This window comes from Silurus meridionalis, chromosome 13 (assembly GCF_014805685.1).
Source record: "Silurus meridionalis isolate SWU-2019-XX chromosome 13, ASM1480568v1, whole genome shotgun sequence".
In the NCBI taxonomy this organism is placed as follows: domain Eukaryota; kingdom Metazoa; phylum Chordata; class Actinopteri; order Siluriformes; family Siluridae; genus Silurus; species Silurus meridionalis.
In genome coordinates this window covers 7,961,413-7,988,939 of record NC_060896.1, presented here as the reverse complement: position 1 = coordinate 7,988,939, position 27,527 = coordinate 7,961,413, and the positions used below count along the sequence as shown (strand labels likewise).

Here is a 27,527-nt window from a genome sequence, read left to right as displayed (position 1 = left end):
TTAGTGGTTTTAAAAAATATATATATAAATATATTTATTACATTTTTGATTGTTTTGCTATTCGGAAGGTCGCCAAAAATCGACTGGGTTTCTCTGCTGAGCCATGTTTCCATTTCCTCTTTATAAGCTTCAAATACAGAAACCTGAAGGTTGATTCGCACGGGTGTGGAAAAAGAGGAAGTGGCCGAATAACTGAATTGAATATTTTACTACTCACATACAGATAAATCCCAAATGAGATAATTTAGGATTTAATTGATAGAAGTCGAATGACCTTATGTATTATTCAAAGTGTCAGGGTATAAATTGTGTAAAAGGACACACACACACACATACACACATGAAGGGAATGCTTTACTCAGCCATGTCTGTGCAGAATTACAGTGCATTCATGTACTCTACTCCAGGCTCGCTTGTGTTTTGGCTCGTGTTGCATTTCACGCCGACAGGAAAACGCTGATGAAGAGCAGCACTGGCGCGGAGGTAGAGAGCTGTCCATAGTGCTGAACAACACCGTCTGAACAGTGTAGTAAATACAGATGCAGTAAACTTCGGTCTGATTTATCAAGGCTACTGTGAGCATTCTTTTCCATTCTCATCTCGATCCTTTGGGGAAAATCTGTTGTCATCTAGTGCATTATATTGTTTATACTTGCCACTGTTGTCTGTGTGTTATCACTGGTTTTATTCATGTACATTCACCTAAAAGATGCATATTCAACATTTGCTTTTCGTGCACACTCATGATTCAGTCTGCTTGTCACTGAGCCTACATCAAATAACTTTCTGGTGTGACACAAACTTAAAAAAAAAACACTGATGGTATCATGGGTGATACATGATCATGGTATTCCCATACGTTGTTCCGTTATGAATCATGTAAATCTTTAACATGTGAACTGGCCATACAGGTTCATATTACACCCAGATAAGAGAAGTTCATTCACCTGGTTACAGCTTGATAGATATTTCATATGTCCTCTAAAATTATTCCATACCTATTATTAACACTGGTACAACTGGCCATGTCTAATACACCACCACACACCCCTGAGAATGGCACATCCTCTTGGTATCCTTCAAGGAGTCGCATTTAACCATAGCAAATTTTGTGCTAATGAGTAGATCAGATCACGCCTAGCCTTAGTCATTGACCTGTATTCTAAATCCTACAACTCACAGTCTAAGCACAGGCCTCTTGATATATGACTGTTCATAAAATGTGTCATGATTACATAATAGTGAATAAAAGGTATTTAGTGATTTCTGGTGTATTATTATGCTCGGTCTAGGCAAATCTAAACACTAAAAAGCTAAAAAGTTTGACAAACTAAAATTATATAACTGTTTATTTAAACTATTGAGGGACGCAGGGAGGCAAGGTTTGAATAAATGGTTTGTGGGGGTTGTTTGAAGTGTCTCCCGGCCACAGCTGGTCTGGAGGGCAGGTTTATTGTGTAGCTAAAAGCATTTAAAGGTTTGCTCATTAATTGTAGAAAAAAAAGTGATTGAGATTCTTTGTGGAGTATCTTTGACTTGTTCTAATCAAGAGCTTTTATTCAGCCAATGAAAAATGGCTTTTGTCTTATATATTGTATATGTGATATAAACAGGAGGCCAAAAGAAGGGCAGATGGCACATTTTTCACGCCTTATTAATGTTAATTGTAATCTTGAGGTTGATTTATGTGAGATTATATATAACATAACATATAATATAAACTTTGAAGCAACAATGAGAGCTAGTGAGAAAGAATCTCTCTGTGAATCTCGATTTGATCTGTTTAATTAACTATGTAATACATTGTCAAAATTGCAAATGGCATTATTCACGTGTAGATGGAAAAAATATATATATACATTTTAGACATTTAAAAGATTAATATTTTGCCACTTTTGGCTTGAGCCATTTTTATTGTTTTTTTTTTTTTTTCCCAGAAATGTATTGGCCTTGGACAAAAAAACCTTTATATGATGAAGTGTAGATATTTTATATTTAATCCTGTTTCTGAAACTAAAGCAAGATTCAATCTCAAACAAAAATAAACATAATGCATTTTAGTCTGGGAGAAAATTATGCGGTATGATGATTATTTTCCCCAGTCCTGCTATATTTTTTCAAATTACTATTTTTTTATTGGACATTTGTCCACTGTAATTTTTACATTATGTTTTGATGTCAATTTGACAGCAAGAGCATTTGGACAGAGAGTATCTGATTACAGTATCTATGATACTTTAGCTTTAGATTGCAGAATGACTTCATTTATTGCTATGTTTTAATTAGACTCATTTTACAGCACAGTCTAAGCAAGCAAACGGTTATATAGTAGGCTAAGTAAAATAATTTCTACATCATTTTGTAAAATATTTTTATTTTACAAAATGATGTAGAAATTATTTAGTAAAATATTTTTTTTTGGTAGCATGTTAGTGTAGCAGTTACCACTGATGCATCATTACTCTCAGGTTCCCACTTCAATCCTAAATTTGGATTATTGTGTGTGATTTTGGCAGGTTCTGCCCACGTTCATGTGTGTGTCTGTTGTTACTTGGGTTTCTATTGTCCAGAACCATGCAGGGAGGTATATTGGTTTTGTTGAATTACACATAGCCAACCTACGTTACCTAACAATGGCCAAATTAAGAATTTAGCCACAGTGACACCTGGATGTTTTTTCCAGACCTAGGATTACATAACATAATCATTATGTACATCATATCTTTGAAGTGTTCTACAATGTTTAAACTGGATATCATGTGTTCAAGTCACTGTGAAGGCAAATCAATTATTTTATTAATAAACCTTTTTTAATAAACCATAATTCCTAGTTTATATAACTAGTGGCATCCTGCATGTGGTATTATAAACTATTCATAACTGCAATATAAAACTGTGTGAAAATATTGTTATATTGATATCAAACACCTCTGTCAAATTGGCCTGTTTAAAAATAAGTAGAATAATGCATCTGTCAGTTGTTTATGCTGTTCTTTTGATTTCTTTTCTTGGGAAATGGTAGCTCGGTGGTTATGAGTTTATCAGTCTCCAAGATGCCGGTTTTGGGCCCTGAAACAAGGCTCTTAAGCCAGATCATTGAAAATGGCTCTGGATTAGGGCATCTGCCTAATGCCAAAAATATATGAAGTATAGGATCAAAAAGACTGTTCAGTGGTTTCGAACATACAACCCTCTAATCAGAATCGAGTAATCAGACAGACAGTAGTATCATAAAAAATCTGCTCATCTTCTCTTGGAGAAGTGATAGCTCACTGATGAAGATGTTGGACATTTAATTGGAAGGTTGCATTAATAATTACTAAAATGTATGCCATTTTTGGATTGCTTTTTAGTTGAATGTAGTGTAATAAACTCTAAGATCAATTTAAATTGAAACAAGGCTGTTATCTTTAAACAATTACACAAATTATCACAATCATAGTACAAGTAAAAGACTGCATTTATTCAATTCCGTTTTTAATAGGATCCAACTTCATAATACTATATCTTACCCTTAAATGTCTCAGTTAATTAAGTTGTTAATCTTTAAACATCTCTGATGGCACCTTTACGATGAATAAGCATTGATTTTTTGTGGATTATCAGGAAAATAAACAGAAAAAGAAAAAAAGTCTAGTTTTATAGATTAGTGATACTAATCTCAGTCCTAATAATACAGAATTTTGGGAAGGTTTTGTATTACTTTTAATCTTTTAAAGTTGCGTTGTCAGAAGCTTACTTTTTTTTTTAGTTTAATAAAGTAAATACAATCCAAATAGCTGAGTAGTTCTATAGGACTGTGAATCTGTCTGTGGAAACTCCAATTTATGCTATCATGTTGATTTTGTCAGGCTTTGATTTGACCTGTTTTAAAGTAAAGAAAGTTTTATTTGTCCCTTTCTCTCTTTCTAACTCCTCTTTTCTTCCTCTATCATGTTTTCTGCTTTCTAATTTAATTACCTTCTGTTTTTTTTTTTTATTTCTGTCCGAAGGTAATGTGCCTGCAGATGTGAATGAATCATAAAATCCTCCACAAACCCCTCACAAGACTCCAAGAAACTGGAGCAGTTACTTTATTGATTTTCTGACTGCACCACCCATACTGGCAGACGGTGCCTCCCAGGTGCAGCCTACCTTCCCATCCCAATAAAAACCTTTCCTTTCAACTGCTCCCAGAACCCTGTAGCCTTTATACAGAATGTTCTCTTCAAATTTTTTGGGTGGGGGGAATCCTCTGAGTGCAATGTCTTCTGCAGTGAACAAGTTCAGCCTGTTTGGTGAAGAGACAGAGGATGGAAAAGGAAAGCAGGGGCCTCTGAAGCCAAAAATACCTGAACAGCACGGAAATGGACAGCCTGTCTTAGAAGGATCTCAAAAACACGGCACAAAGAAGTCACCGGGAGGGCATGTGGATGATGCTCAAAATCAAATAACAGGCAGGGGGCTACCCCAGCATCCACCATCTGGAAGAGGTAGCCCTCAGCAACAAAGAGCCAGTAGAGGAAGACCTTTGGGGAGGGGACAATCTTCACAACATCCAACAGGCAGGGGTGACCCTTCACATCACGAGCCTTCAGGACCTGGGACTCACGAAGCAAAAACAGCTGCAGTATCTGCATCAGACTTAGAGACACTCTGTCTGATCTGTAAAAACACAAAACTTAATTTTCAGTCCAAGGAACCACCCAACCATAACACCTGTACACAATGTAAATCTGTTGTCTGCAGTATGTGTGGCTTTAGTCCGCCAGATGCAGCTGTAAGTAATCTAAATCATTCATTTATTCAGTAAATGTTATATATCACTTTGTATTGCTATATAAAAACATACATTCATACAATCAATGAATAAAGTTTGTCATTTTACTTATAGCAATAATGTAAAGATAAAACTGTTTTCTGTTATTTAAGTGGTTGGTTGTACAACACTACACAAGTTGCATAAACAAATAATGGATTTTTTTTTTTGCAGGCTACCGAGTGGCTTTGCCTCAACTGCCAGATGCAGAGGGCCCTTGGAGTTGAAGAATCCCCTACTCCCTTTAAATCTAGCAAAACATCCACAACCTCTCCATCCCCTATCAAGCAAAAGCCAACAGCACAAAAGAAGGACACTACACAGAGTCAAGCCTTACACCCATCCTCTAGTCAGCAGAGCAAGCCTTCAGAGGGTCATAAAGCACATGGACAGGACTGTTTAACTACAGCAACAACGTCAGCTTCACATCCACAACAAAAGCCAACTCAGCAACAAAAAATAAAAGAAGCCCCATTGCCTGCCAAGTCTGAACCACCAACACAACCTGAACCTCCCAAGGAACAGTCTGGATTTTTTGGTTTAAGGTCCGGTGGTGCTCGGTCCCGATCACCATCTCCTCAGCCTACAGTCTCTGCTGTTTCTGGAAAGGTTCTAGGCTTTGGCTCCTCCCTTTTCAGCTCTGCATCTAATCTGATTTCATCAGCTGTTCAGGATGAGTCTTCCACAATGCAGCCAATCTCACATAAAGCCTCCAGTGTTTCCCAGTCGTCTGACAGGTCTACACCTCCCGTATCTCACAAAGGCTCAGAGGCTTCTAAGGACTCTCCCAAACCTCCCACAATGCCCAAACAAGAACAAAAGAACACTGATGTAACACAAACAACCAAAACAACTCTCGACCAAACAAAAGAGAAAACAACTTCTTCACAGTCTCCAAAAGCTAGTCCGAAATCTCTTTCCAAAGCCTGTCCAATCTGCAAAGTGGGTCTGAAGAAAGAACCTCCAAATTACAATACTTGCACTGAGTGCAAAACTACTGTGTGTAACCAATGTGGTTTCAATCCCATGCCTTATCAACCAGAGGTAAGCAAGACAGAAAGATTCCATTTTATCTCTGTAAATTTACATTAGTATTTCATTAAGATGTCCAGCAGACCCAATATAGATAGAAATTGCACAAAAAGAGTACTTTTGCTGTTGTACTAATTACAGTGGAATATTTTCCCATATTTGGCATATTTGAAAGGCAAGTAAAATTAAGTAATTAGATACAAATTATTAAAATAAATAGTGTACATCTCTGGCTAAACTTGAGAATGTGGTCATGGTGTAAATCTCAGTATGAGTTTGGGGACTCACGTTAAAGTTCTTAATATTTGTTTAATTCAATATTGTTTAAATGAATATCTGCACATTAAATACATAATCCATATGACCAAGAGTGGCAGCTTGGCTCCAGTATTGACAAACCGCCACTTTTGGGGCCCTTGAGAAAGGCCCTTCCATTCTGTGCTCCAGAGGTTCTGTATCATGGCTGACCCTGCACTTTGACCACAGATATATACATGTGACAAGTAAAAAAACCCTTATTCAAAGATTAGGTATACATTTAAAATGCTTGACTTTTTAGACCAGTAAATGTGTGGGAGGGTATTAATTAAAAAAGGGTTCTGAAATCTTGACCTCTTATTGTGAGCTTTGGGTCGTGTGTGGCATAGGTGCAAAGTTTGCTAGAAAATAAAAGAAGCAAAGAAAAGGTTCCAACCACCCATAAAGTCTTCATCTGGCAGGCCTCACCATGTCAAGCAGGACATATTTTCAATATTTAAGGGAAACTCAGGAAGAAATGATGACACCTATGACTTAAATCGTACTCTCCTTGTTTTATGGCTGTAAAGCAAAAGCTTTTCTTATTGTATATATGAACACTGGTGATAAGTAAGAACATGGAAACATCCACTATCTCCATGGTTTGTGGCACATGAAGTGTTTTGGATAAATACACACACTGTAATTTATTGGTGCATTGAATGCTGCCATTTTCTTTTTCAAGCTAATCATAATGAAAAAAAATTTTGTACTTTGTACTATACTATAAAGAATATAAATAAATGTGACTCATAACAATTGTTTCGAAATTTCAGGGAAAAGACTGGCTTTGTTTAACCTGTCACACTCAAAGGACACTCAAAAGCATTGAACCACAAGGTTCTCCTGTGATGAAGCCACACCCTCAACACCATGAAGCCACAACCCAAAAGAAAAATTCTGCTACAGGTCCCACATCAAAACAGCCCACTCTTCAACCAACAGAGATAAGTAGTGCCAACAAGACAGTTGCTCAGATAGAGGGAAGTAATAAACAACAACTTATTTCAGTGTCAACAGTAACAAGTAACAAGCATAATCAACAGGCAGCAAAACCTGACATACCTTCGACACAGACTGAAGCCTCTCAAAAAGAATCAAGTTTCTTTAGTTTTGGCTTTGGTGGTGCGCGTTCTCGATCACCATCTCCTCAGGTGGCTAACTCTGCTGTTTCTGGAAAGGTTTTAGGCTTTGGCTCCTCCTTACTCAGCTCAGCATCTAACCTTATCCCGTCAGCTGTTCAGAACGAACCTTCCACCACACCACCAACATCACGAAAGGGATCTACAGTGTCCCAACAATCTGCCAATGCAACCAGTACAGTTCCAGCATCAGAAAAAGCATCTGCAGCATCGAACACGGATGCCAAAACATCCTTAACACAGCCAGAGACTAAATCGTCAATTGTTGATGAGAAGACACCCGGACATCAGCAAAGTATGGGACCCTTATCTCAAGGAAAGGCACTCGAACAGATGTCAAAAATAGATAAATATGCTCAACATCTTCCCAAAGCCTGTCCACTTTGTAAAGAAGAGTTTAGGAAGGATCCTTCTAACTACAATGTCTGCACTAAATGCAAAAAGTATGTTTGTGACCGTTGTGGATTCAATCCAATGCCTCATCAAACCGAGGTAAGATAACTGGATGCACTGCAGTTTATTCAATATGTATAATTGTTTTTTGTTGTCCCTTGAAGTTCCTTAAATTATTGATATTGTACCATTTGATTAGATATACATTTGCGTAAAACTTTACAGGTTCTATAGGATAACCTTTCTGTTGTGCCACAATAGTTGATATTCCCACAATAGTTTAGCTGAATCTGCAATGTGCTTTTAATAAAACATTTTTATTAGACTGGCAATATCTGTTTATTTGGCCATTTTGAAAGATATTGCAACATTCTTTCATTATTTTGTCTGAAATTCCAGGTGACAGAGTGGCTTTGCCTGAACTGTCAGATGCAAAGAGCACATGTTAATGATCCAGTAGTGCCCCAGAAAAAATCAGTCCAACCCCACTCTTCACCAAAGGCAGGGGTGAAATCATCAGTACAACATAAAGATCCTGGTGCTGTGGACTCTGTAGAGAACATAAGGGACATTCAGGAAACAAAGCAACTTCAAAAGAAAGCACCAAATGACTCACCCACTGTCCCCAAACATCACCACCTAGAAAGTGGGCAACCTTTGAGTGATACATCAAAGCCAGACAAGCCCAAATCCAAGGATGACTTGGGTTTCTTTGGTTTTGGCTTTGGTGGTTCAAGATCAAGATCAACCTCTCCCAAGCCTGCCGCCTCTGCAGTTTCCGGAAAGGCTCTCGGTTTTGGTACATCCTTCCTCAGCTCAGCATCCAATCTGATCTCTTCAGCTGTTATGGATGAGCCTTCCGGCACACCACCAGCCTCTCGTAAAGGTTCATCAGTCTCTCAAAGTTCTATTAGTTCTACCACACCGCCATCCTCTCGAAAAGCTTCTGCAGTTTCACAGACTGTGTCAAAAACAACACCACCTACTTCCCTTAAGGGCTCATCAGTTTCACAGATATCTAACAAGACTGGAACTTTAGCCACAATGCCAGTTACTCCAAGCAAAGAGACTGACATTTCGCAGGACACAACAAAGGAAATCAAACAATCCTTAAATGAAAAGGCAGATGAAAAGAAATTACAGAAACCACAGCCACCCAACACATTATCTGAAAAGGTTAAGGAGTCTGCAGCTATTGAAAAATCATCTCAACAGCTACCAAAAACCTGTCCACTTTGTATGGTAGACATAAAAAAAGATGTCCCTAACTACAGCACCTGTTCTGAATGCAAGTGCATTGTGTGTAACCTCTGTGGATTCAGCTCCATGCCTCAAGAAACAGAGGTAAGCTTTTACATTTTATTTGTAGGCTTTCATGCATGCTAATTATTACGTTCTTTTAGTTTATGTTCAAATGTATTTGCTGTTGGTAATTTCTGACTTCTGACTAGCATAAACATTTTTTCTTTTTGCTTTTTATTTTTTTTAGCAAAGGTTTATCATATCATGCATAAAAATCTAATGCAAGACATCTGAATATTTAAACAACCTGCTTTAATTTCAGAAAACAGAGTGGCTCTGTTTAAACTGCCACACAAAACGAGCATCAGGAATATCTTCTATGCAGTTTAGCAAAATTCCCCCATCTCCTCAAAATAAGAAGAGTTTGACTATGTCAGACCACCCTGACAAGACGAAAGATCTTCCTGATAAAACTATTCATAAAGGCCAGACAACTGCTGAGGTAAAACAAAAAGATGAAATATCTGCTGCAGCAGCAGAGAATCAGGTCAGTCAGCAGCATCCTACTCTACAACACAGTGCGGAGAAAACTCAAAAGGCTTCAAAAGTTGAGTCCTTTTCTGCCAAGGACAAACCCCCTCAAGAAAACTCAGGATTCTTTGGTATTGGTGGTGGGCGATCTCGATCACCATCCCCTCAGCCAGCTGTCTCTGCTGTTACTGGGAAGATGTTAGGATTTGGTTCTTCCTTTTTCAGCTCGGCATCGAATATAATCTCATCAGCTGTTCTGGATGAGGCTTCCACGACACAATCGACCACTCGCAAAGATTCGACAGTTTCTCAAAGTTCCATTAGGTCTGATACACCACCTCCATCTTCCCGCAAAGGTTCCAGAGACACCCAGGCATCCCAAGGGGACTTTCAGAAAAAGCAGACAGATACAAATAAATCACAGGTTGTAGAGAAAAAAGAAGGAAAAAAATCTGAGCACCTAAATCCAACTGAATCCAATCCAGAGCCATCAAAAATGAAAGAATCATCCCAAGTTCTCCCTAAAAGCTGCCCTCTCTGCAAGGTGGAGATCAAGAGTTATCCTCCCAACTACAATACCTGCACTGACTGCAGAAACATTGTATGCGTTCAATGTGGATTCAATCCTTCACCTCACCAAAAAGAGGTAAAATATTATTATTAAACACCCATATATATATATATATATATATATATATATATATATATATATATATATATCCTTTTGAAACAGGAAGTCAGTAAAAGCACATAAAAGGGCTTGATTGATTTTTACAACAGCCAATAGTATTCAATATACACAACTCTGTTTGCCAAATCTTTAAATTCTGTCTTACTCTACTTCTCCCTACAGTAAAATTAATTTTCTCCTGGAAAGTCTCACACATATGTGTGTGTATATATATATATATATATATATATATATATATATATATATATATATATATATATATATATATATATATATATATATATATATATATATATATATATATATATATATATATATATATATATATATATATATATATATATATATATATATACTGGTGAAGCATTTTCATAACCTCAGTGTTTCTGGAGTGAAGTTATGTTTATAGTCCAAGATCCAAGATGCTGTAGGGGAGTAATGCAGTCACACACATATTGAAGCCACCCACCTTTTCAACCTACAAAAGATTAATAATTCTTTTATGGTTACCTACATATTTAAAAAAAATTGATTAAGAGAACAACTTATTGGATTAATATTTGGCCTCTGCAAATTTATTTGTAAATGTTCATGTTTGTGCTGCTAGTGACTGATAGATCCTCTTTATTGGGTTATTACACAATAAATACAGATTAATAAATGTTTAAGTTTACAAAATTAATGTATGTAATACTTGCTTGTTCACTTAAACATATAGGTATGTAAAATAGTTGAGAATAGTTGAGTTAAACATTACCTGCTGAAATATTGCGATGTGTATTAAATGTTCCACTGTGACTATATGTATTATAAAGTTTATCTTCCTTTCAATTCTTTTTTTTGCCAATTTCTAACATATATAAACTGTAAATTTCCCCCCCTTTTCCCTGTAATGGATCTACAGAAGGTAGAGTGGCTGTGTTTGACCTGCCAAATGCAGCAAGCATCAGGAGCTTCTCAACAACCTCACCCACAGGCTAACAATGTACTAGTATCAAAACCGAATAAAGAGCCTTTAAATCCAGCAAAGGATAAGAAATCACTTCCTGATGATAAGCAACATGACAATCAAAGTGAAGCTGAGAAAAAGCAAGACAGTCCTGCATTAAAACGTAATGTGCAAAGTCAGCATCCTAAGCAACAGGCTCAACCTACAAAAGATGGAAAACCTGCTAAATCAGAACCTCCTAATAAGGAATCAGACTTTTTTGGTTTTGGTAGACGAACTCGATCCCCATCCCCACAGCCTGCTCTTACTGGAAAAGTTTTAGGTTTTGGATCTTCACTCTTCAGCTCAGCATCTAATCTTATATCCTCAGCTGTTCAAGATGGAACCTCTCCAACACCATCACCAACAACTTCACGCAAGGGTTCAACTGTTTCTCAAACTTGTGAAAATATTGTACCTACTGTACCTGATTCTAGGAAGATATCTGAAATGTCCAACGATACTCTTTCAGTTTCCAGCAAGGACTCTCCCAAGGAGAAATCTAGTAAACTATCAAAAGCACCAACTAAATGTAATGAAGAAAGAAGAACACAGGAATTAAAATCACAAGGAGAAACATTGAAAAAAGATGAAAGTCCATCAGGTGGCACAAAATCTATAGGAATCATTCAGGCTCTTCCCAAAGTTTGCCCACTCTGCAAGGTAGAAATCAAAAAGGAGCCTCCTAACTACAACATCTGCACTAAATGCAACAATGCAGTTTGTAACCTTTGTGGATTTAACCCAATGCCTGACAAAACAGAGGTAAGAAATTTAAACTGGAATTGAAAGTCTTGAACATTTTTCTGAAGTTCTGTAAACTCACATTTAAGGTTTAAAATATTAAAATTGTGCAATATTTATTTTAATTACATTATAACTAGAAACATGACATGTGCAATACAGTATTTACACCCATAATATTATACTTAGCTCTATTTCCATTTTGCTTCACTAAGAACCTTTTTTGATTATATACAGTACACTAGTATGACTTGTTAAGAAATATAATGGTCGCTATGGCTAAATGCATTTTATATCTACTTATCTTATGTAAATATAGAACTACATGCTTATAATACCCTGTAATACTTTACAGTGTATTTGTTCTACATTTGTACTTGTACAAAAATTTATATATGATGGTTTGAATAGTTTAAATTAGTTACATATGATGTTATGTAGTTACATTTGGATTGTTAAATGATGTTTAATGATCAAATACCGTACCACTATGTAATAAAAGCATTTTTTTTGGATACCCCGGGATGGTGGGTATGGTTTTGATGCATGCAGAAACACACAGGGTATGGTGTTTGGGTGTTCAGGTAACAGTAGGTAGGGTGTTAAACATTTTGTTTCCTGTTGAGAATATTTTTATATTTAGGTTATTCCCAACATATAAACAATGCCCTTTGTTGACTATGTATGATGATACTGAATTGTACTGTATATAATCCCTTTTTTTTTACTTCTTGCTCCGTTTAAACAAATTTCTATGTAATTACAGATAAAAGAGTGGCTATGTCTGAATTGCCAGATGCAGCGAACATCAGGACCTCCAGAACCTACTCAGACAAAACCTGTCAAAGTTCCTGCTCTGGCATCACCACAGGAGAATATTCCAGCACAAGTTTCTTTGCAAAACCTTTCTCCACAACAGGGCTCAAAAGGTGACACATCAGCAAAGCCTGTTCTCCACCAAACCTCTAAAGATAAATCAGTCACTGGGCTTAGTCATGACAAGTCTCAGTCTTCATCTCCTCAGCCTGCTTCCTCTACTGTATCAGAAAAAAATGTAGGCTTTAGCCCTACCATCATCAGCACAGCATCTGACATTATTTCTTCAGCCGTGAAAGACGAAGTATCTATGACACCACCATCCTCACATAAGAGTACTGCAGTGGCTGATGCATCTGTAAAAACGTCAACACCACCTGCTTCTCGCAAGGACGCCGTGGTTTCTGAAAAAAGCCTTTCTTTTAAGGAGCTGAAATCGGTTTCTCAACAACCAGGATCTGAGGAGAAAATATCAGAGCTTCAGATCATCAAGGAACAGTGTGCTGAAGTGAAAAAAGATGAAAGTTTATCAGCTTGCCCACTGTGCAACGAGAAGTTCAAAAATAACCCTCCAAACGTCAACACTTGTACATCTTGCAAAATGACTGTGTGCAATTTCTGTGGATTTAACCCCATGCCAGATCAAACTGAGGTAGGATCAAAATACAATTTTGTGACTGTTCAGCTTTTACTCTGAGAATTATGTAAAAACTTAGATGACAATATATGTGAAATATATGTTTGTGCCCTGGAAATTTATAAAAATTGAATCAAATTTTAAACTGGAATGTCAAGTTTAATATTTCATAAAACAACAAACAATCAAACCAAAATCAGATCATTTTATAAAGTTGCTTATGAGAAACATCACCAGCTTCTCCTAAAGAAATATACAACCTCAATTGTATTGACACAATGCACTATTTAGGACTATTTCACAGTTGGTATCACTATACAAATGGCATGCTGATTAAAGAGATGTCAAAATTGGATATAACAGAAATATGCAGTAATACAAAGAGTTAATGCTATTGATGTAGTTCTAACCTGAGGGTCCTTGCAGTGAGGATCTATTATATTATTTTTGCCATTATATTATCTTTTCTGTCTAATTTACAAGATTAAGATTAATAAAACCCCAAACAATTCACTTCACAAGGTGCTGTCAGCCATTATAGCACAGATATAAAATGTATGAGATGCTCCAATGTGGTGCGTCAATCGAATGACAACATTCTCAAGATACGGTTAGGTGTAGTGATAATGGAGTCTCAAGGCAACTGTTGTGGGGCATCATGCAGCACAAATGATAGGACATTTTATTGCCAAATGCAAATATAACACAGGAAGTTCCCAATTTAATGTACCATAAACTTCCAAGGTACTCACTAAGGGCATCCACCCAGCTAGGGTGAACAGATCTATTTAACTGCCAAATGGGATAAGCCCCTATGGCAATTAAGTAGATCTGTTCACCCTAGCTGATGAAGCTTAATGAAGAGTTGAAATGAGTGGTAGTAGCTTAGTTTTTTTACAAATGTAAAGGGATAAAGCCAGGGAGATCTGCCGAATCCTTTTGGATTGTTGAGGTTCTGGAAAACTGATGCAAAGTGGGGAACTCTTTATTTGTTCAGGCAAATTTGCAAAAAAGTAGCAAAGAGCAAATGGAGACAAATTACCTCCTTCTCTGTTTGCCTTTTAAGACCATCCATAAGAAAAGGTCAGAATTCTCCTGCTCAGCATATCTTATAATAAAGTAGATGTCACCTGTCGCTCGGAAACAAATGGCATAGCAAGACTAAGCATTTATCAAAAACTAAAGAGAATGTGTGTATGAATAGAATGAATCCTCATTTGTCAGGTAGTGTCTATGGCACCTTAAAAGCATATTACCAGAATTGAAATGCCAATAAGTTAGTACCTTTATACAAATTCCGTTCTCCAATTGAATAACAACACTGGGTCTCTCTCTATGCCAATAGCCATTTTGGATCATTTTTTGACAATTATTTCAGGAAAATAAACCAAAATAAAAATGTGTCTATGGGGGTGGTCCATCCTGCATTTGATATGACTGATTTGACTACTGCACTCATCATTTTGAGCTTTCATATTGAGTATGCATATAAAAAATATGACAGTTTTCTTTTCTTTGGTGGGTAATCCTGCTTGCAACAATGCCAGCTAATCTGCCCATGCCACTTTTCTTGCAATTAACAGTTGAAGAGCAGCTTTTGAACCAGCACAGTTTCTACTGCAGTGAATATCATTTACATTCAGCCACAGACAAGTGTCAAATATATGCATTAAATATCACACCACACATTGTATATTTTTCCATTTTGGCTCTTAACTCTGATAGTGTGGTTCTAAATTACTACTATTTAGAGACTGGTGATTCTCCCATCAGTTATGGTGTCATATACACAGATCAGGCATAATATTATCATTATGACATTGTGTGTGTTGAAGTAAATAACACTGATTATCTCTCCATCATGCACCTGTTAGTGGGTGGGATTTATTAGGCAGCAAGTAAACATTTTGTCCTCAAAGTTGATGTTGTAGAAGGGCAAAATTGTGATGCCTGGACAACTGAGTCAGAGCATCTCCAAAACTGCAGCACATGTGGGATGTTCCCAGTCGGCAGTTTTTAGTAGCTGTCAAAAGTGGTAGAAGGAAAGAACAGTGGTGAACCGGGCGACAGGGTCGTGGGTGGCAAAGGTTAATTGATGCACATGGGGAGCGAAGGCTGGTCCGTGTGGTCCGATCCAACAGACGAGCTCCTGTAGCTCAAATTGCTAAAGAAGTTTATGCTGTTTTTGCTCAATTGGTTTAGAACTGATTGATTTTGGCTGCAAAAGGGGGGACCAACACAATATTGGGCAGGTGGTAAAATGTTTTGCCTGTTCAGTGAATATTTATTAAATTAAAGTTAAAACATTTTGTATTTTGCTGTTTTTTAAACCTCTGATGCATTAATGCCTTTAGACCAGCATGCCAATTGTGCTCTTTCTTGCTGTCTATGACTTTCGAGGTTTGATGGCTTGCAGAAAAAATGTATGCAATACATAATTTCTGTGTTACTAAGACTTTAAATTAATGGATCGTTTGACATTCATAATAAGAAAATAAATGTGCACACTGTGACCTTTCATAGATAGAAATTAACCTCATATTGCAGCGGCTATTTATGTTGGTCATATAACTTAACATTACATTACATTGAATGATGTATCATTTATATATTGATTATATTTAAATGCTAATTATGAAACTGCTTATATGAATTGATGCTTTTAAAAGTAATAACCACAATGTTTTGTTTCATGGTTCTAGGTGAATGAGTGGTTTTGTTTGAACTGTCAGATGCAGCAGTTTTCATCAGCTACACCTGTACAGCCACAGGTTGAACAGATACTTTCACTAGGACCAGCAGAGTGCAAGAAAACTCCAGTTGCATCTAAAAAGGAATCAATTTTTACAGTAAATGTCACAAACAACAGTAAAAACCTTTCTGAAGTTAGAAAATCAGATGGCCAGCCCCCTGTGCTGAAAGATTTTACTTCAATATCACAGCCTCCTTCTGCTTCTGAAAATCCAAAAGCAGAAGATAAGAGTTCAGCCATTTGTCAAACTTTTGCAAAGCCTGCATCAGATGTGCCTGTATCTGTTGAAAGTGTTACTGCAGGAAAGACAAAATCACGTACTGTTCAAGAAGAAATAAAACCTGCAGATGAAGCACCAAATGCTCAGTCTGCCAAAGCACCATCTGCTTTTGAAAAAGGAACTACAAATCTGTACAAGCTTCAGAAAGGCTGTTCAATCTGCAAGGAGATATTCAAGGAAGATCCTCCACACCACAATACTTGTGATTCTTGCAAAGCCATTGTGTGTAACTCTTGTGGTGGATTAAATTCCAGCGAAGAAACAGCTGAGGTAAGAGATTTTCTCACATAATGAATACAGGCTGTAATAATCCAGTACTGGGTTTTATGTTAACAATTCTTGTTTTATTATATTCTTATTTTCTCCTATCATATCTGCTATCATAATGCATGCTTGCTCGATTTTTTCAGCTATTTAACTACTGCTTGTCATGTTTTCTCCTAGAAGAATAAATGGTTGTGTCTGAACTGCCAGCGGAATCAAGTACAAGGACTTCTTCCTGCAAAGGCAAATGAAGTAACCCTTACAAAATCAGAGACTGAGGCTTTTAGTTCAGATCCTACAAAGAAAAAGACAAGTATTTCACTGGGTGATCCAAATGATCAGGCACCCACAGTAAATGAAAAACCCAGTGAGAAACTCACTTTAGAAAAGACCCCAAAAACCACTACTAGTGTGGCAGAACAAAAACCACTACACGTTGAATCTGTCGAACAACAAAATCCAAAACCTTCTGAGAAGCAGTCTGGCCTCTTTGGCTTCACTTTTGGTGGTAATAAATCACGGCCACCGTCACCTCAGCTGGCAGCTTCTGCACTTTCTGGGAAAGTCCTAGGGTTTGGTTCATCCTTCCTCAGCTCATCTTCTAATTTGATCTCTTCAGCTGTTCAGGATGAACCCTCCATCACACCACCAACCTCTCGAAAGGGTTCAACAATTTCTTTAAAAAACAAAACAACGCCACCTGTATCTCGCAAGAGTTCATCATTACACCAAGAGGAAACGAAAGAAACAGAAAATAAATTGCAAGACCATTTGGCAAAAGAAACAGGTCCTCCTTTGAAAAACAAAGCAGGTTATTTAGCGCTTCTAAAAGCTTGTCCTCTTTGTAAGACTGACCTCAAGGAAGATCCACCCAACTATAATAGCTGCACACAATGTAAAAACATTGTGTGTAATTTCTGTGGATTTAGTCCTGTTCCACAAGAAACCGAGGTAAGGTCAAGCATGTCAGAATTTATTTTAGCGCTGCATTGTATACACAAGATATGTCAAAATAGGGTTGCAATAATGGTCACCTAATGCTTGTCTGACAATGGTAAAAAAAAAGTCATTGTTAATGCACTAATTTAGAAATATAATTTTTTGTCTAAAATGACTCTTTGACAAGTGAAATCTATGCAGAGTGTAAATTTTTTGATACATTTGTAGGTACAGATACATACATGTACAGATAATTCTCACAACCTTTTTAATGAATCAGCAGGTGTCAGAGTGGCTGTGTTTGAGCTGCCAGATGCAACGAGCCCCAGGACCTCCTGCAAAAACCACATCAGAGGTGAACAAGGTACCTTCACCAGCATCACCAAGGAAGAAAGAGACTGCAGGTGGTCCACTGAAGAACCAAAGTCCTTTAGTAAATGCCAAAGAAGAGAAGCCACCTGGAGTCGGAAAAACAGTAGATAAACCAGCAGAGTCCCACAAATCTACTACTAATCCCTTAACACAACCCTCTCCTACAAAATCTGCACCCCCTCAAAAAGTTGAACCCCCCAAGGAGGAATCAAGTTTATTTGGGTTTAGTTTTAGTGGTACTCGATCTCGGCCACCATCTCCTCAGCCTGATATGTCAGCTGTTTCTGAAAAGTTTCGAGGCTTTGGCTCCTCCTTTCTCAGTTCTGCATCTAATTTGATCTCCTCAGCTGTTCATGAGGAGCCTTCTACAACACCACCAACATCCCGCAAAGGTTCTACAACTTCTCAAACTTCTGGAAAGATCACTACAATTCCATCTACTGCTCAAAATAAGCAAGAAGGAAAAATGGAATCTAAAATCAAATCGGAAGTCCAATTGTCAAGGTCAGATACACCTCTCTCAGAATCACTTGGATCTTGCCCAATCTGCAAGGCTGACCTTAAGCAGGATCCACCTAACCACACTGACTGTACTGGATGCCAGAAAACTGTGTGTAACCTTTGTGGATTCAGTTCTGTGTCACAAGAAAGAGAGGTAAGACACCATATTTGAAATAATTGCTCTAGTAATTACTTGTATTTCTGTGGCAAAGGCCCTTGTGCTCCTTTAAATGAGTTCTCTGAGCGTTTTTTTTTAAAACATCACCACACAAATATCACCATAACTATTACTATGTCATTACTATGGCAGCATCAGTTGCTGTTTGGGGTATTAAATTTCCTGTTACATTAGCCTTTCTGACTCGTAGTTAGAAAGCCAGGAGAGTTAATTTTTTTAAATGTGAATCAATTTGTTAGAATTTTCTTCTCAGTTAATGGTGTCTTCTGAATGTATCCAGTTTGTAATGACAATTAAAAATGTATTTATAGCATTTTGGGACATTTATATATTGTAATATACTTCTTAATCAGCAATCAATTTCAAATTGATTTTGTAAGCAATTAATAGCATTCAATTATTACATAAAATATCAAGTTAATTATTAAACAGGACAAGAAATGGTTATGTCTGGACTGCCACAAGCAGCAAGCACCAGGACCGCCACCTACACAGCAACCTGTGCAACCTACACAGCAACCTCGACAAGAGACAACCAAGATACCACCAGCAGCACAAAAGCAAGTGGCTGAAACTGCAGATGATCCACATAAAAAGCCAAGAAATGCACCTGATGCTACAATTAAATCTGCTCAAGTTGTAAAAAAAGAGGATAAATCACGACCACCATCTCCTCAACTGGCAGCTTCTGCAGTTTCTGGGAGAGTTCTAGGTTTTGGCTCCTCCTTCTTCAGCTCAGCTTCAAATCTGATCTCTTCAGCTATTCAAGATGAACCATCCATCACACCACCAACCTCTCGAAAGGGTTCAACAATTTCTTTAAAAAATACTTCGACCCCACCTGTATCCCACAAGAGTGCAGCACAGCAACAAGAGGAAAAGAAAGAAAAAGAAAATAAATTGCAAGACCAGTCGGCAAAGGAAACAGTTCCTCCTCTGAAAAAGGAAGCAGCACATTTAGAGCTTTTGAAAGCTTGTCCACTCTGTAAGGCTGCCCTCAAGGAAGATCCACCCAACTATAACACCTGCACACAATGTAAAAACATTGTGTGTAGCCTTTGTGGATTTAGTCCTGTTCCACAAGAAAATGAGGTAAGATCCAGCAACTAAAAATGTTTTTTAAATTTGATTTACAATGATGTTGTCAACCTCATGTGTCTGACATTGGTAAAAAGAGTAAGATAATTCACTTGACTGCACAGCTTTCAATGTTAAGAACATCAAGAGTCTTATTTCAAGTTTATTTAGTAATAAATACCTTACAATAATTATATCTAAACAATTCTTTTAATTACTAAACAGAGCAAGAAATGGTTATGTTTGGACTGCCACAAACTGCAAGCACCAGGACCTCCACCTAAACACCTCCAACAAGAGAAACCTTCAGCAGCACCAAAGCAGGAAGCTGAAACTACAGATAATCCAGAGAAAAAGCCAAAACTCCCAATTGATGCCACAATTAAAGATGCTGAAGTTGCAAAAAAAGAGGATAATTTGAGTACAGCAGAGTCACAGAAACCCATTGCTGTTCAGTCAGCACAACGGTCCTCTTCTGACACACCTGCTGTTCCAAAAAATGCTGAAACATCAAAGGAAGAAACAAGCTTTTTCAGTTTTAGTTCTGGCAGTGCTAAGTCACCATCTCCTAAGCCTGATGTCACTGCTGTTTCTGAAAAAGTCAGAGGGTTTGGCTCATCCTTTTTTAGCTCAGCGTCTAATTTGATTTCATCGGCTCGTCAAGATGAACCTCCTACCACACCACCGACTTTGAGAAAGGGCTCTACAATTTCTCAAAGATCTGAAAAAGATACCCCAACACCCCATTCATTGCACAAGGAAACAACAAAACAGAAAGAAGTTGAAAAGACAGAACGGAAAATTACATCAGATAACCAGTCAACCGTGTCACCTCCTTTTGTTGTAAAAGATGAGCATCCGAATAAGCTGCTTAAATCTTGTCCACTCTGCAAGGTGGCTCTCACAGAAGATCCACACAACTATGACACCTGCACTGAATGTAAAACCACAGTTTGCAATCTTTGTGGATTTAGTCCTATGTCACAAAAAACTGAAGTAAGTTCATATCTATTATGTCCATTTTCTGAGTTGTGTTGGGTGGGATTTGCTAATAATCAGTTTGGACCTTGAACTTAAGTTGAGTTTTCTTTCATTATATTGGCTTGAGTAAAAACACTAAAAATAGTGTCACCATGAAATGCTAAAACAAAATTGTTAAACATAATTACATGATTGATATTATATACTGTGTATATTTTTTACCATTAATTTCTATTATGTCCTTACAGGTAAAAGAATGGCTTTGTTTGAACTGCCAGATGCAGAGAGCACCTGGAGCTCAGCCTCAGGAACAGGTTAATAAAGTACCACCACCATCATCACCACAACAGAAGGTGAAATTACTTGCTGGAAAGCCAGAGGATAAACCTACTCAAGCAGAGACAATGAAATCCATTTCTACACCTGCTAAGCAACAATCAATTTCTCCAACACCAAAAGCTGAACCTTCAAAGAAGGAGTCCAGTTTTTTTGGTTTTGGTGGTGCTCGTTCTCGATCTCCATCTCCTCAGCCAGCTGTTTCTGGAAAGGTTCTAGGTTTTGGGTCTTCTCTCTTTAGCTCTGCATCTAATTTAATCTCTTCAGCTGTTTATGATGAACCTGCAACGCCACCAACACCTCGTAAGGGTTCTGTTACATCTCACACTACTGTAAAGCCCACACCGGCAACAACTACATCTCAGAAACAATCACTAGAGCCAGAGAAACATCTCATTAAAGAAAACAAAACTCAACCCACAGAGGAAAATCCTACTGATGCAAAAAAACAGGAGGATAAACTAAATGAAAAACAAGTGAAAATTACCAAGGCAACAGATGAATCTCCAAAAGTGGAAGAAACTGCTAAACATCAGAATGTTGCTTGTCCTCTCTGTAAGATACCACTTAATGTTGGCACAAATGAAGCACCTAACTTCAATACCTGCACAGAGTGCAAGACCACAGTGTGCAACCTCTGTGGATTTAACCTCATTTCGTATCAGACTGAGGTAAAAGTTGTGTCCTTTTGCATTTTAATTCAATGCATATTTTGATTTATTCCGTATTCATTAATTTTAAATTAAAGAAAGAATGTAAATATATGACCTTTCTGTTTGTTTATAGGTTTCTGAATGGCTTTGCCTAACCTGCCAAACACAGAGAGCATTAAAGGGAATTGAACTACAAGAGCCACAAGCAAAACTAGATATTGAACCCACTTCAACATTGTCTCCAAGCAAAATAAAACCCAAAACAGATACTGAGATACATAAGATTCAGGCACCTAACGAAGATGCAGATCAAAATGTAGCTTCTAACCTTACTCCAAATGAAAATGATAACATTTCAAATGCAGCCTCAGCCCAAGTAAAAGATGTTGCAAATGACATGGTTGTGAAAGAAGCCCAAGAAAAAGAAACTGTTGCTGAAGTGGTGGCTCCAACAAAAGATATGGTGTCTATTAAAGCAGCAGTTATCAATGAGGATCACAAGTCTGGAGTTCCACAGAAACCTGAAATCGACCAAGAAACAACTGGAAAGACAACAGACAGTAAATCTGAAATTAACAACCAAGTTCAATCTAAATCTTCTACACCAGAGCAAAAAATCTCAAAGCAGGAATCAGGCCTGTTTGCATTTGGATTTAGCAGTACTAAATCACAATCTATACCCTCTAAACCATCTAACACAGGAAACACAGGAAAGCTCTTTGGCTTTGGTGGTTTGACTGAGGCACCTTCACCACAGTCTTCTTCTGTTTCTGGAAAAGTTTTAGGTTTTGGATCTTCCATCTTTAGCTCAGCTTCTAATCTGATCTCATCAGCTGTTCACGATGAACCATCTACAACACCACAAAGTTCCCGTAAGGGTTCCACAGTTTCCCAGGCATCTATCAAATCAGCCACACCACCCTCTTCTCGTAAAGGTTCAGCAGTTTCCCAAACTTCTCTTAAGACACCACCAACTACTCGGAAGGGTTCAGCTGCTTCCCAGTCCTCCTTCAAGGATTCTTCTAATGGAGATGTTAACCCGTCTGATTTGAAAAAACAGACAGTAGAAGAGAAGTTAAAGGTCAAGCTAGATATTACATCTTCTGAACCTGCCAAACCACCTGATTCACAGAAACCTATTGAGAAAACACCAGTTGAGAAATCAGAAGTCAAATTATGTGCTTCTTTGCAACCAACTGCTAATCTGGATCAGTCTATTTGTCCTATCTGCAAAGTACAGCTAAATATAGCCTCTGAAGACCTGCCTAATTTCAACAGTTGTACTGAATGTAACAGCATTGTATGCAGTCAGTGTGGATTTGATCCCATGCCAAATCAGACAAAGGTGAGGAAATAATAGTTATACTTCATTTACATATTTTAATGAATTAATTAATTTTATTGTTAAATATTAAATAAATTCAGTTATTTATGATATTTATATAGTGGACTGTGTTTGCTTATGAGTTTAGTGGCTGCAATGATTAACAGAAATCATGCACCAATTAAAATAATCCAAATTCTTTTCCCAGGTAAAACACTGGCTTTGCATGAATTGCCAGAAGCAGAGAGCAAAAAGAGGAATAGAACTAACAAAAGATTTCATGATAAACCCTCACCCAACATTTCCAAAAAAGAACCAGTCACCAACTTTAGAGCGCAAATTAGTTGAAACATCCACTGTACATGTAGATGGGAAGACCGCATCTGACCTAGAGGTGGTAAAGAAAGATCTTCAAAATCCAAGTTCAAATGAAAATGTGCCTCCTCCTAAAAAAGAGCTGCCCCAACAAAAGGCACAAATAGAAAATGAGGAAAAATCACAAATAAAACCTTCTGAGTCACCAGCCAGATCCACTCTACCCTTACAGCCTGAGATTCCAAAGCAGCAATCAAGTTTCTTTGGATTTGGTGTCAGTACGGGTAAGTCTCAACCTACCTCTTCTAAGTCGTCTGAATCAACAACTGGGAAGCGCTTCGGATTTTCTGGGTTGACTGAGACAGCCAGATCACGATCACCATCACCACAGTCTATGACTAATGCCCCTGGGAAGTTTTTAGGCTTTGGATCAACAATCTTTAGTTCTGCATCGAATTTGATTTCATCAGCTCTCCAGGATGAGTCATCCCCACCGGTCTCTCGTAAAGGCTCTACAGTGTCTCAGTCATCAACACCACCTACTTCTCGCAAGGGTTCTATAATCTCCACTGGAGAGCACAGAGCTCCCATATCCAAGAAGCTAGATGACAAGCCTGTAGCAAAGAAGACAGAAGACCCTAATGTGACCGAAACCAGGTCATCTTTGTCTGAAAAGCAGGAAGCTATGCAATTGGAAGTTAAAGGTCTGCCTAAATCTCCTTCCATAGCATGCCAACTAACCTGCCCACTTTGTAAAATGGATCTTAATGTTGGCTCAGAGGAACCTTCCAACTACAAAACATGCACAGAGTGCAAAGATATGGTGTGTAACCTCTGTGGATTTAACCCCATGCCTCACCTTGCAGAGGTAAGCCATTTTTCTGGTGACTACATAATACGTTTGCAGGCTGTTTTTCAAAACTACTGGTTTAATGCCTTTTTAAAGCTTATTGATAAAGTAAGTGAATTGTTTTAAATGTGCAAAAAAGAAACAGACAGCTGGCTGTTTATATTATGTTACTGACAAATGTTTATGAGCACAAGCAAGTTTTAAGTGCAGAGTAGTCAGACGCGATCCTGCTGTATTTCCCTCTTGGCAGTACTTCACCTGAATTAGCATATGCACTTATAAATTTTTCCAAATAGAGAAAGGGTGATTTTCATACTTTGATTGCATTATATTTTCATACTTTGATTGCATTATTGCTGATTTCTCAGATTTTGTGCTGTACTGTGCATATATAGTTCTCCATTTGCGCACTTTTGAAGCTAAGCCGTTACTTGTTATTTTTAGTAAGGGAACACCTGAGTAATCAATGGTTCATAGAATGTGGAGGCTTTTGTCCTGGGTATTTTAATGACTCACAAGCATGATCACAAAGCCATCAGACAGCAAATCTGGACTAGTGGGTTTCTGTGTGGCTCACAATATCTATTTTGCCCACAGAAACACCAGATGGCTTTCATTATACCGTTGTGGTTCCAATTAGGACTTCACAAACATTTTAGATGAGAGCAGGTGGCCAATAAAAGAAATATGATCTTTCTTATTTATTCACCTAAGATAAGAACCATTGCTTAGAAACTATATGAAATAATGCATTAATTCAATGCTTCAAATAAGAGGTGGATTATTTTAAAGTATTAGAATCCTTTGTTGACTGTAAAAAATGACTTTACAAGTTAGTAATAGAAACCCAGTCTTCTTAGATGATGATTTATTAAGATGTTGACCATGTTCATTTGTCTGTCCGAATGGTGACTTTGGTGTAAGGTAGACACTATGTGCAACCGAAGTGTGTCAGTTACATAACAGACGATTTAAAGATGGGAAATGCAGCTCAATACAGACTGAGAAAGTACCTTAAAGTGGGTGAGGGTTGTGCAACTGCATGAACAAGATAGGATCTGTGTTATCTGGGTGTGATATGACACTAAGCAGACATGGGATATTTCTGTCAGGTGTATGTGCTTGCATTGGAATGGGCAAACATATCATGATTCTTTTGGGCTAGAGCATGATTCATGATTGGAATCATTGAAAGCCTAGCTCAAGGGCCCAACAGTGGCAGCATAGTAAGGCTGGGATTTGAACATATGACCTTCCGAACCAGAGTCCAATGCCTTAGCCAGTAGGATACTGCACAAAATCTTTTTGATCAAATTCTAATTCTATTAAATAGTATCAAATATCTCCATAATAAAAATCTACTTCTAAAATGAATCATAGCCGAATAAATAATGATTTATAATTAATAATGATAATTAAAAAAAAATCAATGGGCCCATTGCCCAAGCTTTTCCCAGTGAAATTTAAACTACTTTAAAATGTAAAATGACTGAAGCATGGGTATAAATAAAATGTAGTAAAATAAAAAAGTTGGCTGAAAAGTAAGTGAAATGTTTTGTTTTTATGGGACGTCTCTTAGCAACTCTATGTAAATCTGAATATAGTTAGTGTTAGGAAAATGCAACCAGAATACCACTATTATATAAGTTGTTTTAAAAAAATGCTTTTTACTGTTTTATACCCATATACGAGTAAAATGTCCTTATAGTTTTGGTAAGGCAAAATGTCATTGCATCAGTGATGTCTTTCCGGCGATTTTGTATATACAGTGCCCTTTTAAAAATGCATTTGTTATCATGTTTGCTTGAGTCCTGTTTCTGAATGTGCCAGTCTTGAGCTCTCAGTGTTATCTAGATTTCTGCATACCCTTTGGGGTGCTTTCTTTGTGGTTAAACAAACTTGTTGCATTTCCCCAGCATGCCAGTTTTGCCTTGGCATTTTTTGTGCTATGCCCCCTGTGTAAAATCCAGCAATTCAATTAAGAGATGCTGAATTTTCAGACTGCTTTATTGGCAGACAAAACAAGTTGGATACATAAGCTGATGAACCAGCTTCTGTTTGCTTTTTATTGGTTTGTTTGTGTGTGTATGTGTGTGTCTGTCAGGATGTGTCTGAGCTGGCCTGAATCGAGAAAATTCTGGTTCCCAAAACATCTTGGGGTGCCATGTCTGGGTGTTTTCGTTGCAACAGACAAACTGTCACATCGCCCAACCCTTGTGTGTGTGTGTGTGTGTGTGTGTGTGTGTGTGTGTGTGTGTTTGTAGCGAGTATGAGTAGTCTGCAATCGTCGTATTCTTATCCACCCATCACATGAACACCAAAAACACAAAAGCTTTTAACTCTCTCTGGAAAAAAATATAATTTGGTAGATAGAAGCGGAAACTAAGCAAAGTCAATATAGACCTTTTATATGCTATATAAAGTATATACTTGTTTGGATATAAACCCAATAAAATATACATTTTTCCCCCAAAATTTGAATATGTAGTAAAATGATCTTAATCTTGCATGTGCAAAAGTGGCCCCACTTTAAGGAATCAGTCTGCTCATAATTCACATCAGTCTAAACCCAGCTAAACTTATCTAAAATCTTAACCCACATCCACCCAATCTATGAGTCAAGCCATGCCACGCTAATGGTGAAGCAATGAACCTTTTAGTGACAACGTCCTTCCACATATGGCTGCTCCGCATATGTCTGGAGGCGCCATTTCGAAGGCCAATGTTTGCTTCTGAGATACAAATGCTGTACTCACCTCATCCAACACACTGCTGGCCAAAAATAGCATCTGATTTAATCTACCCCACTTAGCATCCTCGTGTGGGCTTGGAGAAAGCTGTCATCAGTCTCAAGAGATTCTATGTATATGTGGATCTTTTCCTGTAATCCCAACATTATTTGCAATCCTTAATCCTATTAGTTATATGCAATTGGACATATGACATATTTGCATTATTTAAACTATATTACACATTATACTAAACTTAATATTGGATACAGTGACATTCAGTTTATTTCTAAGAAAGAAGTGCTGCAGAAAACAGTCAACAACAGGGTATTGTAGCTTGATAGGAAGCAATGTTACCACCCTGAAATTCATTATCATTATGGCATGTACTGTTTTATTCCTCTTATAACACAGCAATAGGGTAAAAAGTATAAATATTATATAATAGCATTTAATATTTTAGAACCTTGATTATATACTAGTTATAAAGCCATTCCATCAACACACTCTCATTTTATTCTCCCCTGAAGTTAATAAGATATAACAACATAGCTTACCATGTTACTAAGACTCATACTAGCATTCAACATACTAAGGCATAAGTGTTAAATATAAATACACTGACCAGGCATAACTTGGTCAGGCTTGGTCAGACCACCAATCAG

The 27,527-nt window shown here is 37.5% G+C and overlaps 1 protein-coding gene across 6 annotated transcripts in view; it reads left to right on the top strand.

The window, feature by feature from the left end:
* pclob (piccolo presynaptic cytomatrix protein b) overlaps positions 1 to 27,527 on the top strand; it is a 79,353-nt gene that overhangs the window by 748 nt on the left and 51,078 nt on the right. For 5 of the 6 annotated variants that reach the window (XM_046864260.1, XM_046864263.1, XM_046864262.1 and 2 more), the window contains exons 2-16: positions 3,993 to 4,759; positions 4,973 to 5,842; positions 6,904 to 7,761; positions 8,062 to 9,006; positions 9,227 to 10,081; positions 11,031 to 11,879; positions 12,625 to 13,326; positions 16,014 to 16,613; positions 16,788 to 17,558; positions 17,827 to 18,573; positions 19,030 to 19,689; positions 19,900 to 20,670; positions 20,904 to 21,662; positions 21,778 to 22,989; positions 23,177 to 24,151. In XM_046864260.1, coding sequence (XP_046720216.1) covers positions 4,199 to 4,759; positions 4,973 to 5,842; positions 6,904 to 7,761; positions 8,062 to 9,006; positions 9,227 to 10,081; positions 11,031 to 11,879; positions 12,625 to 13,326; positions 16,014 to 16,613; positions 16,788 to 17,558; positions 17,827 to 18,573; positions 19,030 to 19,689; positions 19,900 to 20,670; positions 20,904 to 21,662; positions 21,778 to 22,989; positions 23,177 to 24,151 — 12,135 coding nt within the window. In that variant the 5' untranslated portion in view covers positions 3,993 to 4,198. The remainder of the gene's footprint in view (positions 1 to 3,992; positions 4,760 to 4,972; positions 5,843 to 6,903; positions 7,762 to 8,061; positions 9,007 to 9,226; positions 10,082 to 11,030; positions 11,880 to 12,624; positions 13,327 to 16,013; positions 16,614 to 16,787; positions 17,559 to 17,826; positions 18,574 to 19,029; positions 19,690 to 19,899; positions 20,671 to 20,903; positions 21,663 to 21,777; positions 22,990 to 23,176; positions 24,152 to 27,527) is intronic. The other variant, XM_046864261.1, reaches the window with a different exon arrangement.